At 35.5% G+C, this 19,138-nt stretch overlaps 1 protein-coding gene across 1 annotated transcript; it reads right to left on the reverse strand.

Annotated features, from left to right (window-relative positions):
- Window positions 1-14,743: 14,743 nt before the first annotated feature.
- Window positions 14,744-15,642, reverse strand: LOC146164347 (uncharacterized). Its single transcript, XM_083382949.1, has one exon. It carries the CDS (start codon window positions 15,640-15,642, stop codon window positions 14,848-14,850), a length of 795 nt encoding a protein of 264 aa, XP_083239075.1. The 3' UTR covers window positions 14,744-14,847.
- Window positions 15,643-19,138: the final 3,496 nt, after the last annotated feature.

A 19,138-nucleotide genomic window follows, 5' to 3' on the forward strand; every position in this document is an offset into this window, starting at 1 on the left:
TATGCTTAAACAAGCAAAATTAAAATCAAAAAATAATATATAAGTAGACAGGTGTTCCAGGTTATTAGGCCACAATTTGCCTATTTGACAGGAGCTGAAACCACCATTCCAATTTGTAATTAGATTTAATTTATTACCGTACATCACGAATGTGAGGACATCAAATCACTATTTGTATATAATTATCGTGAAGATTACAGCGCAAAGTGCCATAAATGGCAAACTGGCTGCTTGTCATATCCAAAATTTAACTTTGCCTTCCAACTACCACAATTTAATATCACAAAAATATTTTTGTAATAGGTTTGGTTGTACTTTAAATTCAGGGGGTTGCAAAACAAACATAGCACCACTTGAGGCAAACATGAACAAGATTGCAAGGTTCTATCAACATTGGGTGAATTCCTAGCTAATCACAAATTAGGTAAATGATATTATTTTTATTGTTAATGTTCGGATTTAAGCCTGTTTCTACACTGCCAGATTTGGGCGCTAGTCTAGAATCCTACCACAGCGATAAAACAATTATTAAACCAACGTACAATATTTGGGTTTGGGTTGGTCAAGTGTTATTATTTATATTTAATAATGATACTTGACCCACCCAAACGCTCTAACTCGGACCCTAACTCAAATAATAATGTGCGTTCAGATTCCAGACCAGCCCCTTAATTAACAGACTTATCAATATCATAATAAAAAAATAATGTAAGTTATGTAATTAATTTAGTGAGATTGGTAATTTACCGTAGAAGTATAATAACAAGGTGTACGCTGTTTATTAAAAAACATTCTTAATATCAAAATTCGCTCAAATCACAGCTCCGTGCAAACTGCAAACGACATAATACCGCAATCTTTTCAACACAAACTTCTGCTACGTTTGACGTATTGACGTTGAATGAAAACAGTGGGAACCAAAGTCCATAGAAATCACAAGTTGCGCAGCTAACTCGCTCTTAGTTATAGCGACATGGACGCCATCTTGTTTCCCAAATGACAATAGACGCTTATGGCAGAAAAGCAAAAAATCGCAATTTATTAACGATTTTGCCGAATAAAAAACATTTGGATGAATGGCAATAATTAATACTAGTCAAACTAAACATTTTAGATCAGAATAAATAAAATTTGCTTAAAAATGGCCGAAATATACTCGATATTAGCGTGTCATGTCAGGATCATACTTTGTCGTCCACAATACTTTAGTTAACTATGCAAACAATAATATCAGTAACTAATGTAAAGTGTAATGAAAATAAAGAAAATGTTTGATTGTTACTATTGGTTGAACAAGCATTTACATTTTAAAGTAACTTTCCCACTTTATAGCCTGCATTAAGGATACATCATACGTTAAAAAAAAAACTTTGTTGTCCATTGGAATAGACTCTTAATTACTGGTTTGTTAATTTGGTAATAGATAAGAGCTTTGTGTATGTTGAAAGCAAACATTTATTTCCCATCTTTTTACAGCGGGATTGTAAAATCAATGGATTTACAACTTGATATTAGGTTGATAGAAACAATATTTTTTATATAAAATTTGTCTAAAAATGAAACAATTTTGAAAACTGAATTTATGGACGACATAGGTCTGAAGGTTAATCACACAGTGTCTTCTGTTCCTAGTCAACCTTTGCAGCATATTTTTCTGTCTAACAAGACTTTTATAGTTATTGGCATAACTTTGCCCTTTGAAGTTTAAACTGAGTGGAACTTGCACAGCACAACACTTCTGTACAAGGGTGTGGCTAAAGCAAGCATCAAGTAATGGAACAAATAGACCCTATCACTAGGAAACATTTTCTCAACTGAGGTCTGAGGGCAATGTTAATTTCTCCTACACCAAGCTGAAGTTTCAATTTTGTGGGTTTACTTTGCCAGCTATGCTTGTTGTCAACAAAGTCTGTTGCAACTGACTTTATCCCACACCACTTCTGTAGGCCTAGTCTTTTGGTTTCCCCTTTTTCAGTATGTTTGTGTTGCATTTTGTTTTTATTATTTGTGAAAGAATGAAATTTATAATAAAACAAACTAAAAAAAATGTTTTTTTATTTTCCAAGCACATAGTTACAATTATTAACAGTCTTTGGTAAGTGTTTTTATATTGGCAAGTTTTAATCTTTAAGTAAATAAACAAATTATTATAAATAACTACAAAATTACAATAAAAAACTAAAATCAAGGAAGTTTATTTTTCACATTTACAGTGTAGCTTAAAAACAAAGTTGAACATTTTTTTGTTAAATTATAATTTTCTTTAAAAAATCCATTGGATGCAGTGAAGATATCTTGCAATGCTGGTTCACACTAGACGCGTTAACGTCTAGCGTTAGAGTCTGGCGTCTAACGTCGTCCAGTTCACACATAACGCGTTGCCAGCGTTAACGGCAAATTTTCTAGCATTCTAACCGAAAACGTCAAAGTTGAAATGTTTCAACTTTTCCGCAACCGAAAGCGTTTTCTAAAAACGTTTTACGTTAACGCTAGACGCGTCTAGTGTGAACAAAGAGATTATAACCATGAGGACAAACTCTCACTTTTGCCTTTTTTCTTTTGCCTTTAAGCAATGCATTCTACTTTCGACAGCCGTCATGGTCTGATTCACAATAAGAAAAACATCATCTTTTCCATTTAAGCCTGTTATAAAAATGTACGCTTTTGGCGTAATTTGTTGTTTAATGACCCCTAGTCCTAATTCAAACCGTTTTCTGTTTACAAAATTGATTTGGTAGGACAGGCAAGGTTATCACAAGTTGCGTGACACTTTCTTAGGACCCTACTGTACATTTTTGAAAGGTGTATTACTGTTAAAGTGTACGCGATTGAGCTATGTCGTTGATTTCGGGGCTCTTTCCATTTGGTACGTAGAAAGTAACGCAAAAAACGGTCTACAAATGCCGCTTAACGCAACGCACATCATTATTTTATTATTAATAATAATGTTTTACCAACCCAAACTCAAACCCGCACCGTAACCCAAATAATGTGCGTTGCGGTATGAGGTATTTGTTGACCGTTTTTTGCCTTACTTTTTACGTACCAAATCGATGGAGCGCCTTGGTTTCCACTTCTAGGCGTTAAGATTTATGTGAGGAATTGCCTTATAAATTAAATTAATACCACTTAGTTTATTGTTAGTTTCTTAATGTAAATCATATAGGTATTTTGCATTGTACACTGTACAGAGCCTATTACAGAAAAAGCAACTTTTGGTAAACCAAACCCATAAATAATTTGGCTTTAGTGTACAAATTTTAGTAAAAATTGTAGAATTCCAAATTTGATGAGTGTGCCGCAAATTAAAATTTTTTTTCGAGGGCGTCGCAAAAAAAGTTTGCGAACCACTGCGCCTTACATTACTATTGGAATACAAATGTATCTATTTCTATACTACTGTTTAAGATCCCAAATTTAGCAGTGGGGCGCAGTGGTGCTATGCAGCTTGCGAACAATTTTTTGAAGTGCAAATTTTATGTGCCCCTCGGTGGTAATTAAGCTTAAAAATTAGTAATTTGCCAGCTTTTCTTACATGAAGTAAGTTGGAATAATATTTGGTTGTATACCAATTTAATTTAAATAAACAAATTTGCTGTGCTTGGTAATAGCCATTGCTAAATTAGGAAATGTTCTTTACGCAAATATTTCCTTATCCTTAAGAATACTTTCCATTCGGTAATTTTTCTTTAGTATGCCAGTGCTTCTTGCGCAAATTAAATTTATGCTGTACTGCTGCTCTAAATAGTCTTCTATATACTTGTTCCAGTGTTACAAATTAAGACACATTGAAATTGATACCATAAACTGAAAATTAATACCAAATTCTTTGAAAACATCGTTCAAACGAAAAGTTTTTACACCTCAGTTTGCTGTGTGTAATATTTAACTAGCAAATATTATTGGTGGTGTGCTGTTTGTGCGAGTGAAGCAAGCAATTAGCATTTGTAAGGTAGTTACATTTGAAATCGGTAGTTACCAGATGTCGCTGAATTCAGTTAATAATTTTGCAAATTATATTATATTTGATTGCTCAGTATTGGAGTATGATATTATAATGTTAAACTTATTCACTTGGTTTATTTTTATAAAACTTGCTCATATTTACTAGTTAAACTATAATAACAACACATATTCGTCTATAACTGTGATTCAGCTATTCTGGGATTATGTTGGACATTGCTTAAAAACATATCAACAGTACACTGAGAAAAAAAAAATAGTCAGTCTATTCCTCAAAGATACAACAAACCTCTGGTAAGATTATTGTGACAATGAGATCATAGTGTAATGCAAACCATTTTAGAGTACTTATTTTACTTCAAAACTTTAAACTGTTAACTGTCCATGGGTAAAGTTTTTCTAGTTTAGGGCTACCCAAAGTCTTTTATTATATTAAACTTTTTTACCCACTAGGTTTAACAGTTTAAAGCATAACATTTCTCAATGTCTGTCTGCTTTGGCATGCATTTATTGAAGTAATGTGCGTTACATAATTTGCCATTAATATACCAAACAGAAAAAATAACAATTTTATAAATTTAGCACTTTGTATAAAATTTAACTCCATGAGCAACCCCCAGTTTGGAAAGCCCTGGTCTAGTTATACAAAACTTCCGAGTCATTTTACCAATGTTTTGTTTGTGACTTGCTGGCAGATTTTAAGTATTTATTTATATAAAATATTTTTTTTAATTTAGTATGTTACACCATTTTTTTATTATACAGGTTGGAAAACTGTTTGGGAACCTCCACTTAAAAAGTTCTGGTCACAGAATGAGCAGGTTATTTAAAGAGTAAAACACAATAAATTCCTTCAAATTTTCCACACTTTTACCCTTTCTTTTGCTGTAAGAAGCTTATCAATTAATGTGAAACTCTATTCTCTTGTGGATAACGTATGACACTGCTTTACACAAATTCCTATTGGCAATTGTTTGGGCTTTTCAGTGATTATGATTTCTTAAGTCAGGGTGGTCCAAGGTTGCACAATATTCCTTTCATATTCTTTACGGGCCACAAAGCACATGCGTGCCAGGAGCGGATAAACGATTTTCGTTAGGTCGGAGCATGAAGTGTTTAAAGATGACGGCACAAAGCATTGTCAAAAAGTAACTGTCGAAAGATATATAAGCTGCACAAACTTTATGCTATCACCAAATTTTGCACAAATAAAATCGATCGATAATAATCAGACTGGCAGATTGGTGCGCTCCAAACATGCAAATGTGCATATTTGACAACACTTAATTTTGAAAAAGACTGCATTTATAAGTGAACACAAATATAACTTGCATTGCAAAACAGCCATTTTAGAAAGTTCCATATAGGACGCACTGCGACTTTCAAACCTGTCTGACACATACAAAACATTAGGCTTTTCTGCCAAGTCATAGTAAACTGGTTTATTTGTAGAAGCCATTTTGTCATATTGTGTTTACACAGAGAATTTTTGTTTTAATCGATGTGTCGTAACGGAAAATTTTCAGTAAAAATCTATGGCCTAAATTCTTTGTAACCATATTCTAATGTTTACGTTACTCCTTGCAGCCAATGTGCAAACGATAAGCGGAAAGTTTTCGGTAAAATTCCGTTACGTAGATTTCTTGCAACCACATAATATTTGCAGCGAATTTGCAAAATTCAAATTGTTGACACCAATTTTTATGCGTCAAGTTATTTACATCCGTTTTTTTGTATATGTTTCAAAACACCGCGGTCTGAACATTAGTCGGTTTCCCCGGTTGTGTGATTTTTAAACTGTTGACATTTTAACTGCAGACAGAGGCTGTTTCGCAATCGCATTTTGACGTAAAATTTGTATGTTTCGCGTCAGAAATAAGTGTGAAAAAGGTTTAGACCACGCCTTGTTATCACGTGATATTTTGTTAAGTATTATAAGAATTAATGACGTAAATCTTTCTTTATCGCAGAAATTTTCTTAACTGATTCTCGTCTATAAATAGCGTGTTCAATCAATATGAACCAGAGAGAGAGAGATAGAGGCTTTTATAGCTTCTACTCAGACAGCAAAATTGACTGTTCATGTATCTGAACTAAAGGAAAGAATTGGACCTGTCTGGCCTCACGAAGACAGGCCATCTCAAATCTTGTAGGAGTGTGGTCGATTCATCTTGGCAATTATATAAATGAAGACTCATTAATCCCGACGCATACCCCCTACAAATTGATGCCCGCGTGTGACGAACGAACCACCTGCAAACTACTTTCCCAAGAAGACTGAAGAAACGAAGCTCAAAAAAAAAAAATATGTGCCTTAATCTGTATGGACCACCTACAAACGGCCGCATAAAAACTGTCATGTTTGGAACTTGCAAGAAGCCAGCTTTAGAAGAAAATAATCTCATCGAAAGATACGTGAAGAGACGCTCCATAGCGTCAGCAAAGCATTTGCTTGGAATTCGAAACACGAAATACAAACAAGCGTTGCCGATAAAGACATCACCACCGTTTGGAATCATGGAAAACGAAACGGAATTATGGATTTCACAATAACTGATTCTGCCTGGTTTATCAGGTGAAAAATCTGTTATACTTTTAAAATAAAAACAAAATTATATATATAATAAGTAAATTACCGACTGAAGCGTTTGTAAATTGTTTATGCGACATTTTTTTGAGCCATTCAAATGTGTCCAAATTTTGCCCGCGTCAAAGCACGCGTAGCGGAAATACTTCGTAAAAGCATAGTAATGTCATTCACAAGCGAAAAATATGCTTCAACTCGTGTAAGTCTATAAACACGACTTTAGGGATAAAACCCTGCTCGCGTTCGTAATGTGTTAAATGTTTTATGTAAATATTTTCAATGCATCGCTTGCCTTCGTGCTTTTCAAATGCAACCCCAATTAAATAGGCGTAAATCAAACAACTTCCGTAACGGCACTCTACGTGGAAACTGAACTCGTTTCCAACCGCATTTTCCCTTCCTAAAACAAGCAGCGTTTCTATAAATGGATCCGCAGCTACTTATAAAACGCAAGCCAGTCAAAATGACTAATTTTAAGTGTACACTTCTATACGCTAATATATTATATCTCATGAACCATTTTGTGAAACTCACTCGCAAAAGCTTACTATTTTAACACGGATTGCCAGTACGCGTTAAGACACTTGACCCTACCTAAAAAGTAGCTTGTTCATCTGTAAACTTACGCCCAAGGCGTGCCTGGCTTACAAGGCTTAGTTGCCACTCGATCGCTTTTGAATATGTCGGTAAGCTAGCAACCGACAAACCCATTAGCGGTGTTTCCGTAAGTTAGCGCTTTTCAACGCCGGTACTTAATCCCTCCAAGCGAAATGTAAAGCAAAATTTCTACGTTTCCAGATAAATTTTACTTATCTTTTCAAAAGAATACATAGCATACGCATTAGTTCTCAGCGAGTGCTATAAATGTATTCCGCAAGTTACCAATGATATTCGGTAACGTCAAATATCCTATAGCTTGCTAGGTCACGAGTTTTCATCGCTAACGTGTTGTTGCTACGTTGACCCTAAATATATCATGGTGGTTAATTCTACCATTTCCACGATAAGAAAATCCCCTTATCCGACCAAGACCTATATGCGGTCGCAATTACAAAATAGCTGGATAGAATTTCCAACAATGCCTGTCCTACTTCACAAACCCTAGAGTTGCCACGCCAAAATGAAGTTATGATAAACTTCGACTAGCCAGTCGAATGACGATAACCAATTTCAATGAAAATGCACGTTGCTCGCGAAATGCCCCACAAATGTTCACTTGTTGCAAAATTGTTATAACTATAATCATTGTATGTATCGCTTTTGAAGCGAAGGAATGTAAAAATGTTACCATTATGTATAAGTTACTCTATGTATCGCGTATAATGTAAATTAAATAACCATGTAATTGCTATAAAGTATATGTCATTGTATGAATCGCAAAGAATATAAATTTGAATGAATATATTGCAATAATTAATTGTCTCAAACTTTAAGTGTAACCTGTCGCGCCTATATATATATATAAGTATAGAAAATATGTGTGTCTATAACCAAAATGTTAATAACCTAAGTTTTAAGTGTTGCAATAAAAATGTTCAAGACATACGAACACACATCTGCCGAAAAATATTTCGCATTTTTCAGAATACAAAAGCACGTTGGACAGCGAAAGGTCACAGCACAGCGCAGCGCACAATGAATGGCTTTCCGGTGTCGTCAAAATTACAACGCACCAAACAGGGAGTTTCCCCTGCTGCCGCACAGATCGCCTGAAAAGCTCAATCCACAGCAATGCAATGGTGTGTCAAGCACACAACAATTTCGAGCAACTCAGCGAACGCTGACATCAAAGTCCTCGGTTGCTAATTCAGGCACCAAAGAGAAAACTTTCTCGAGGAATCAGGAATCTGACTAAAACAATTGCGCAAATGCGTTATGTGATCGAACAATTTTCGCGTCCACGTGTCCACACACATTTCACAAACAAATAACCAGCTTTTAATATGCAAGCTGTTCCAAAATCTAGCGTGGGAATATTTGTAGAAGCCATTTTGTCATATTGTGTTTACACAGAGAATTTTTGTTTTAATCGATGTGTCGTAACGGAAAATTTTCAGTAAAAATCTATGGCCTAAATTCTTTGTAACCATATTCTAATGTTTACGTTACTCCTTGCAGCCAATGTGCAAACGATAAGCGGAAAGTTTTCGGTAAAATTCCGTTACGTAGATTTCTTGCAACCACATAATATTTGCAGCGAATTTGCAAAATTCAAATTGTTGACACCAATTTTTATGCGTCAAGTTATTTACATCCGTTTTTTTGTATATGTTTCAAAACACCGCGGTCTGAACATTAGTCGGTTTCCCCGGTTGTGTGATTTTTAAACTGTTGACATTTTAACTGCAGACAGAGGCTGTTTCGCAATCGCATTTTGACGTAAAATTTGTATGTTTCGCGTCAGAAATAAGTGTGAAAAAGGTTTAGACCACGCCTTGTTATCACGTGATATTTTGTTAAGTATTATAAGAATTAATGACGTAAATCTTTCTTTATCGCAGAAATTTTCTTAACTGATTCTCGTCTATAAATAGCGTGTTCAATCAATATGAACCAGAGAGAGAGAGATAGAGGCTTTTATAGCTTCTACTCAGACAGCAAAATTGACTGTTCATGTATCTGAACTAAAGGAAAGAATTGGACCTGTCTGGCCTCACGAAGACAGGCCATCTCAAATCTTGTAGGAGTGTGGTCGATTCATCTTGGCAATTATATAAATGAAGACTCATTAATCGGACCCATACCCCCACATATTTAATGGTGTAATCGGAAAAATGTAACCCCAACCAAACCATTGCAGTATGCTCGCTTATTCTTGGTCATTTATATTTCTTTAAAATAAACCCTGTACGCATTACAATAATTCAACAGTGCTTCGGGCCACAAACAATGATGTCGGTAAGTGTCATTATTTTCCTACTTCTTGGTACACCTTATATGCAAACTCAGGCAAGCAAAACAAAATAATGTTTATTTAAAATTTATTTGGTTAAACATGGTAAGAATCAATCAATTTAAAGAATAAATAAAGTTCTTTATTGACACCAGATTCCAGAGGCCACTTCAGTAAATTGTATTCTTTTGTGTAGTACCTGGTCAACAGCGTCTGTAAGAACACAATTTATCGACCAATATATTACAAATGTTTTTTTATACTTTTATTAAATTATCTCTTTGCACTGATTTATTATCTTTATATTTCAAAGTGTGTATTACAAAGTAAACGTTTTGTTTTATATGAATAAAATATTTATAAACTTTTACTTGATCGTCAAAAGAGTTGTTGAGTTATTACTTATTGTGAATAATTTTCAGGAAATAAATTATAGAAAAGTTTAGTGGCTTAATTTAGAGTAAATAAAAAATCCACACAAAACTAGGTAGCATATTGAACAGGTTTAAAATCAGGACTGCGGAGTCGGTTCGTTTTGCTGGAGTCGGACTCGGGACTCGAGTAAGACCATGTAAAACTACCCAAGTCCGGAGTCTGACATGCGCAGTAAACTAATATGACCGCCAACTGAAAATTGTAACGGTGGAATAGCATGTGGTGGAATATTTTCCAACCATGTATGTATTATGAGTGAATGAATTATACGGCACCCCTATAAGTGGATAGCTGAATATCCATGTTATTTTGGTTACGTAAATTGGCAGAATACAGGCTGTTTAGTCAGGGGTGGACTCAGGACTCGACGAAATGCCACATTTAAACGGAGTCGGTCTCAGGTTATTTTTAACCGACTCCGCAGTCCTGTTTGAAATAGATATTTTTTGTCATTTTCAATGTAAGTTTGCGAAAAGTATTTTTTACTTCGAGTGCATCTCATCGTTTCTCCCTAATAGCTGATAGCAAAAGTTTGGAGCTAACTGCTGGAAGTTGTAGTTGAATGAATATTAAAGCCCATGTATAGAAGTAGGTGACATCTTGTAAACAGCTTAAATATATATATCTTTATTCAGTTTAAATTTGATTGGATAACTGGTTGTAAAAGAATAAATGTTATTTTTACATTTAATTTCAACAGATTACAAAGCTGCCTAATCTGGTGCTTTCCTTTTTTAAATGAACAATATTACATACTAATGTGTTCACCGAACCCTATCCACTAAACTGGTACCAAAATGTGTAATATAAATATTCCACCAAAACTAAAGAATAATAAAGTATATTACAAGATCCCTACTTTAATTTTCTTTAAGTGTTTTACTGTAATGCTAAATTAAACGAAACTGGGGCAATAAAAATAACTTTAAACAATATTGTAATATATTGCGAACACAAAAAGTTGTACCAAAAGGCTTATTAGTAATAATAAAAAAATGTAAATTCCTCTCTGGCACCCCGGTTTGGAACCACTGGTCTACTCTACAGCAACGCGTTGTACGCTTCCGCAGTCATTAACTGGACGACGAGTGTGTTACCATATTATATAGTACTTATGGTCAGCTGATATTGTATGCCATACAGGCTTTTTTAAGTGTGTTTACACGAAACTCGGCAATGAAAGTTTGACACCTAATTCAAACATAACTTTTAACCTGTCAGAAATATCGAAAAAAAAAAAATTTGAGCTCACCAAACATGCAAGTCAACCCCAGTTGTTTACGTTTTACTATTATGCATTAGAGCGGAACGCTGTCGAAAGTAGAACAATGGGCTACGCCACAGTTTGTCCTCATGGTTATAATCTCTTTGGTGTTAACCAGCCTTTATAGGAAGGAGTCCAGGAACAGGAGGATTTTAATTATTCTGTTAAAAACAGGGATATATCACCTTTAAGACAATATGCTAGGTTTCATTTTGAACATATTCCGATATTTAGATATCTCTTTATAAGAAAACTACAAAAAAATTCGCTATTTTAATTTTTAGATGATTGATTTTCTAACTCATTTAAATTAATTTTATTAGCCGGGTAAATAAACAAAAAAGTACCTATTGGCTATTTGCCTGGCACACTCGAGCAAGCATACACTAATTTGTAATTATATATCGATTTACCTACTTAGTAATCCGGGTAAATAGCTTCTTACCTAACAAAATGTCTAAACCTGTACAGTTGCTACCTTTTCGTTCGAACGCTAATTATAACGTTCGTTATATGCGCCCCGGTTTATACGCAGAACGCTATATGAGGCTAAATTTTGTAGCGAAATGCGTCTCCTATTTCAGCCTCTTAAACAACCACACACGGTTGGAATTTGAAACTTGTTGTTGAACTGAAGGAAGAATCAAAGAAGTTGGCACAATACAGGAAGGAGACGGTTTCTAGACAAAGGCAATGTGTCAAAAAACAATTAACTCGTGGTACAATTTCAAATATTATGCTCACCAACTATTTGGGGAACCGGGAGAATGTGAAGCAAACAGCATCAGTACACATGGGCACCCGCACGGGGGGGGGGGGGGGGGCACTTGCCCCCCCCCCCTGGAATTTCAAAATGCGATTATTAGTATTATTTATAAGTGTAATATGTATTACTTAAGAAGGTTAAATATATTATACATTATCCATTGCCCCCAGTGGCATATCAAGGGGGCGGGAGTTCTTACCCCCTTTTTGTAAGTGATATTATCGTTTTTGTCATGGATTAACAAACTGTTCGAAGCGGCGTTCTTTTTAAATAATTGGGTCACGCGTCTTAATCTGATGCGAAACCAAAATCGAGCGCAAAACGCCGTTTTTCGTCTTTTGTTTGGTCGACCGTAAACGCTGGAAGTTTTTCTCTTTCGTTATTTGTTTAGGTTGACTATGATTAGCAAGTGTGTATTCGACAGTTGACAACGCTAAGTCAAACCTTCTTTCTTTTTTTCTCGCTAAAAAACGAGTTATACGCAATATGTTCCTCGCTATTCGGTCTCTGCGCTGATATCCGATGTTGGTGTAACATCGACATTTGTTTAACTGAAGCAGATTCTTAAAAGGAGGTATAATGGTGACTGTCGTGCGCGTTTCAAAGTCTCCATTTTTATGTAATGATGGTTAACGCAAAATTATGCTCTTTAAGCATACTCTAAGACCACGTGCTAAGTGTGCAATGGACACAACTTATTTCCCCTCAACCGCAGCTTGTAATTTAGCTAACTTGGCACACAGCTCGGCGCAGATGTTGCGCTAATCGTGGCATTATAACACCCGGAAAAAACGATCTTCGTTTAGTATTGCAGGTGGTGAAAGACATGCTTGTAATTTAGGGCTCGTTCCGTTCATGGAACTTGAAACCTTCGCTGCTGATAGTCGAATTATGTGTGATTCTACCACAATTAATCACACATATTTCACGGTCTTGGTTGTTTTTTGCCTGAAGTCAACGATTGTACACCGTGATGTCGCAGCTGGCGCCTGACAGGATTGTCGACGACGCACGTGGTCGCTTTTGCTGGACGTATTTGGCTGTTTCTGATTAGTTTTTTTTATCACGTCTTGCAATCACCATTCTATGACGTCATACTGTTACTGTTTTATGACGTTATTATTTATTAACGTCAGACGAAAAATAGGGGAATTCCCTAAGTTGAAAATTCAGGACCCCCCTTTTTGATTTTCTGGTTACGCCCCTGATTGTCCCCCCCTGGAAAATTTTCTGCGGGCGCCCCTGTCAGTACATAACATGTCAAACGCCTAAATAAAACAAGCAATTTAACAAACGATGCTTCATTATGACGTCACACGAATAAACATAAACTTACCAAGAGTCAAATGCAGTCGACAAAGAGCAAATTTACACTCCTTTAAAGTTCACAAGAAAAGGCACTGCAAAACAAGAGCAGCGTAAATACTAGATACAGGAGGTTATTAGGCGCTCTTTCACTATTGTACGTGAAAAGTTATGCAAAAAAATATAATAATACCGCATACCACAACGCATATTGTTTGGGTTAGGGTGCGGGTTAGCGTTTGGGTGAGTCAAGTAATATTATGTTTATTATTAATAATAACTTGACCCACCCTCAACCAAACGCCTGAAGTCATCGATTGTACACCGTGATGTCGCAGCTGGCGCCTGACAGCATTGTAATTTCTATGGACTTTGATAGAAATAATACAAGTTGTGCAACTCAGATTCATGCGCGCTCAAATGTTTCCCAAACTGCCTCAATTTATAATGGGCGCTTATGGGAGCAAAATAGAAAATCATCGTTTTCAACTTTTTTCGGCAATTTTGTAAATTGTGACGACCCAATATACAAACGTATATGTATAATGCACCGAATTAAGTTAAAATATGTTACATTTGTGTGTTATATCGCATTAATTTGGTTAGATTGATGTTCGAACGAAAAAATAGCAACTATAGGTTTAGGCATTTTATTTAGGTAAGAGGCTATTTACCCGGATCACTAAGTAGGTAAATCGATATATAATTACAAAATAGTGTATGCTTACTCCAGTGTGATAGGCAAATAGCCAATAGGTACTTTTTTGGTTATTTACCCGGCTAAGAACAAATTTGGCGCTGATCTAGAATCCTACCACAACGGGTTAGGGTGCAAGTTAGCGTTTGGGTCTGGGTGGGTAAAGTATTTTTATAGTCTCGCACCCTAACCCAAATATTGTGGGTTGATTTCATAACTGGTGTAGGATTCTAGACCAGCGCCAATAGATCAAATGATTTAGAAAATTATTTATGAAAAATAATACAATTATGGGAAAATTAAAATAGCTAATTAATTTTGTAGTTTTCCTATGAATATGTATCAAAATATCTGAATATGTTCGAAATAAAACCTAGCATATTGTCTTACAGCTGATATACCCCTGTTTTTTAACAGAATAATAAAAAATATTTAAAATCCTGCTGTTACCGGACTCCCTGCTATAAGATTCGCAAGATATCTTCACTGCATCAAATGGATTTTGCGAAGGAAATTATAATTTAACAGAAAAATTTTTAAACGTTGTTTTTAAGCTGCACTGTAAATGTGAAAACTAAACTTTCTTTATTTTTGTTTGATTTTTGGTGTTTATTTACATTCTTGAAATTGAGTCATTTTTAATAAAATTATGTGTTTATGTGAAATTATATTAAATGTTTGCAGTTATTGTGATTTTGTAGTTATAATAATTTGTTTATTTTAGTTGAAGATTGAAACTTGTCAATATAAAAACACTTGAAATAGGCTATTGTTGCCAGGCATAATATATAACGGAGTATTGCTCTTCCAGCAGAATATATAATAGATCGACGTGCTATACAGAACGTCTTCATCAGGATACTGACGTTACATGTAAAACAGATTCCTTATAAATCAACAAGTAACAATTCGTGCGATTAAAAACTCGCACCAACGCTCATTGGTGTAAGAGCGCGCGATAGCTTATCGGCATTAGAACGTTAGTTTTTACGTTCATGGTGCTGGCGCGTGAATGGATATTCCACGACTCGAGAAAACCTCGCTTGTGGTAATCGGTTTCCTTCGTCAACACCTGAGCAGCAGAAAAGTTAATGCTGTGCTTGTGGGTAGTTGCATGGCTTGCCAACGCTGATTTCTTAGCATCCTTCTTGCCCACATCCCTTTCGTGCTCCTTCCGGCGCGTGTTTAAACTTCTACCCGTCTGCCCAATGTAAATTTCGTCACACTCACCGCACGGTATAGCATACATCACACCCCTTGTCGCAGTTGCATCAACCGGGTCTTTTGGGTGCGACAGCGTCTGACGTAGGGTGTTAATTGGTTTTATCTCAACCGATACACCGAAATCGGTCAACATACGACGCATAACATCAGTTAACTTTGGTATGTAGAGTAAGGTGACGAAGGCTCGTTCTTTGCACTGGATCTGCTTCCGCGAAACATTTTTAGGATCACGAAGAATCCAGTCCGAGCAGCCATTTAACCGTAGGGCATCATGTACCCTGCGCAATTCGGTTTGAAGCATCGCAGGGTCCGTCGTCAAGCGTCTGGCCTGATCTTTGAGTGCTTTGACAACAGCTCTTTTCTGGAACAATGGATGACTAGAAGTAAAGTTCAAATAGCGCATGGTACTGGTCGGCTTGTGGTACACACGCGTAGAGAGTTTGCCATCCGCCGCTTTGAGAATCTCCACATCTAGGAGGGGAAGTCGATTCTTACTTTCCAGTTCCATAGTGAATGCAATTCCTTGTTGCACGTTGTTCAAATGATGCAGAAACTCTGTTACCTGACGTTTATCGATGATACAGAAAATATCATCTACGTAACGTCACCACCACGTTTCTGGCGACGTTACGTAGATGATACTTTCTGTAAAGCCACAAAATAGGAACTTCAGCTTGGTGTAGGAGAAAATTAAAATTGACCTCAATTGATAATTGTTTCCTGGTGATAGGGTCTATATGTTCCATTTCCCATTACTTGATGCTTGCTTTTTCCACACCCTTTGTACAGGAGTATTGTGCTGTACAAGTTCCACTCTGTTTAGACTTTGAAGCAAACTCATGCCAATAACTATACAAGTCTTGTTTGACAGAAAACTAAGCTGCAAAGGTTGACTAGGAATAGAAAAAACTGTGCGATTAACCTTCAGAGATATTTCGTACGTAAATTCAGTTGTCAAACTTGTTTCCTTTTTTGCCAAATTTCATATAACAAATATTGTTTCTATCATCCTATTGTCAAGTTGTAAATCCATTGATTTTATAATCCCGCTGTAAAAAGATGGGAAATAAAATTTGGCCCACAACACACGCAAAGCTGTTATCCATTGCCAAATTAACAAACCAATATTTAAGAGTCTATTCCAATGGACAACAAAGTTTTTTTAACGTATTAGGTCTCCTTAATGCAGGCTAAAAACAGGAACACTGGAACAGTTACTTCAAAATTTACATGCTTGTTCAACCAATAGAAACAATCAAACATTTTCTTCATTTTCATTACACTTTACATTAGTTACTGATATTTTTGTTTGCATGGTTAACTAAAGTATTGAGGACAACAAATTATGATCCTGACACGACACCCAAAATCGAGTATATTTCGGCCATTTTTAGGCAAATTTTATTTATTCTGATCTAAAATGTTTAGTTTGACTAGTATTAATTATTGCCATTCATCCAAATGTTTTTAGTTGGTCAAAATCTTTAATAAATTGCGATTTTTTGCTTTTCTGCTATAAGCGTCTATTGTCATTTGGGAAACAAGATGGCGTCCATGCCGCTATAACGAAGAGCGAGTTAGCTGCGCAACTTGTGATTTCTATAGAGAGTTTGGTGGGAACAACAGAGTGACACCGACTTTACGCATGAGTAAGGATAAAGTAGTTCTTTTACTTCCCCTGTGGAATACGAAAAATGTTGTATAATTTTACATTGGTATTTCGAGCGTATGGATAGTTTTCTTTTTCGCCTTGGCTTAGACATTTAAAATCATTGTTGAATAGTTTAAACAAAGAGACTTTAACAAATGAGATGCAACTCCTAGTCACGTGATCATTTTCCCCGTTTAACCATAGAATACTAATTAATTTAAGCCCAATAAACGAATTTTCGCTTCACGCAAATTTTTGATAAACTATATAGCTAGAAAAACAACCACTAAGCCGAAGTAAGTGTCATTCATGCGGAACAGTATGCAAATGAGGCAGTGAGCCTTCTATGTAATTAGTATTCTATGGTTTAACCGGTTTAACAAATGCATTTTGGTTTGGTCGTATGCTACGGTTCGCTGCATATGAAGAAAGCCTTGGTTACGTCTTAGTTACGCAATATTTCCTGTTATAAGGAATAAGCGAGTTTTTCATTGCTGTTAAAATTGTTATGCTGTTTGCGAAAACCACTTCTCTGGTTTATATACCAAGCGGTTAAAATTGTTCATTAAATTGTTTTGAAGGTTTAGGTTTATTATCACTTTTTTCAAAATGAGCAGTGTTGAGGGTAGTTCTGGTTCTGATATATTTTTGGACTCAGCTACAATACGGCAGCTAGAAGCTATCTCAAACGAAGTTGAGGATGAATTTTCTGGAGTCGTAGAGATAAAATTTGAAAGTGAGAGTGTGGAGGAGGTCTACGAAGAATTGTTAATGAAGGAGATAAAGATGTGGTGGAGCCAAGTTGGGGGAGAAGCTTTAAATATGCCAGATAAAGTTTGGGAATATTTTTTTACTATTTTCAGATCAAAACCAGACGGCAATTTTCTTCTTTTAAAATTCAGCATAGATGGAATGTTTGTCATTCCTAACCTCCTCCAACATTTATGGAGAGATGACAGTTTGGATTTAACAAGAAAATTGTTTGATAAATACATAGCAAAGTTTGAGAAGTTAGATCTGGAAACAAATAAAAAAACAAAAACTATTTCTGTTGATGACCGGCATATTTTGGAATATTGGTGGATATATTTTGCACAAATTATCTAAGGCATGCAAAAAAGAGTCCCATTTACAGATCATTTTAGATCTCAAAGACCCAGAAGCTAATTTTTCAGAAGGCTCACTTATTTCAGCACTAAATAATGACACATATGGAAAAAAAATGTTTAAGTATTCTATGTCTACAGTGACACCCTGCCCTTTTACTTTCACTTGCTTTAAGTTTCTACCCATATGGAAGGCTAACGGCACCAAAAGCATGCATGACAGATCTTTTAGCCTATTTTGAGGTTCAGTTTCGGCGCAATTATAACCACAATGGTGTTTTGCAGAAAATTTATAAAAATATTAATTGTAATGTTGTTAATAGAATACTTTGTGACTTTGGAAATGAGGACAACAAAATTATAATAGCAGTTGCCAACAAAATTTGCCATTTCTTTTTAAAAATTAGATGTTATCATAAAGCCAAAAAAATTAATTCAGATCTTCAATTAAAAAAAGATCAAAAGCTTACGAAAATCGCTAAAAAAATAGGTCACCTGTAGCTTTATTATGTTTTTGTATACATTTGTAGTACCATTTATTTTCTGTTTACATTATATTTTTTTTTGCAGTTCTGTTGTGCTTGTATAGTTTTTATGTGATTTTGGCTGTTGCAAACATAATTTTATATCTGGTAAAGATAACATTAAAAAACTATATTAGTAACATTAATTTGCACTATCTCTTATCTATAAACACACTTGGGTACACTATGCACGGATCTGTAATGTAGCTTAATAAATTTTAAAGCCAACAAGGTCGAGTAGATCGGCATCTTGATTAAGACGTTTCGATACGAACTTGTATCATCTTCAGTTAGTGTGGCTGAAAAGCAAATCAAAGCATCACTTATAAAAGGTGCCTTTAGGTGTTGAACAGGTCGGTGTAGATAAGGTGTCGACGTTCAGTTGAGGGCTGCAGTCTTGAATAGATAGCGACTCGAGTAGCCGCAATCTAAACACGTCTGAAGCCCCCGTCTTAATCAAGATGCTGTCGATCTACTCGACCTTTTTGGCTTTGAAATTTATTATTAAGCTATAAACACACTGTTTTACACATATTCATGTTAGCACCATCTTTCCAATTGATACAATGATGCACATTTGAACCCTTAACAGACTTAATCTGTTTTTGACAAGAAATTATATTTTCAAACTGGCTGTATTGATTAATATCACGCATTTCATTGCGGCGACCAAGCTGGCGCATCTTTCCAAAATAGGCTTCCAACGGATCTTGGTTTATTCTT

The sequence above is a fragment of the Ascidiella aspersa genome, chromosome 2 (genome assembly GCF_963924565.1).
Source record: "Ascidiella aspersa chromosome 2, kaAscAspe10.2, whole genome shotgun sequence".
NCBI lineage: Eukaryota > Metazoa > Chordata > Ascidiacea > Phlebobranchia > Ascidiidae > Ascidiella > Ascidiella aspersa.

Excerpts from the sequence above, each read along its gene's own strand:
- LOC146164347 (XM_083382949.1), bottom strand. The coding sequence starts at position 15,642 with ATGGAACTGGAAAGTAAGAATCGACTTCCCCTCCTAGATGTGGAGATT.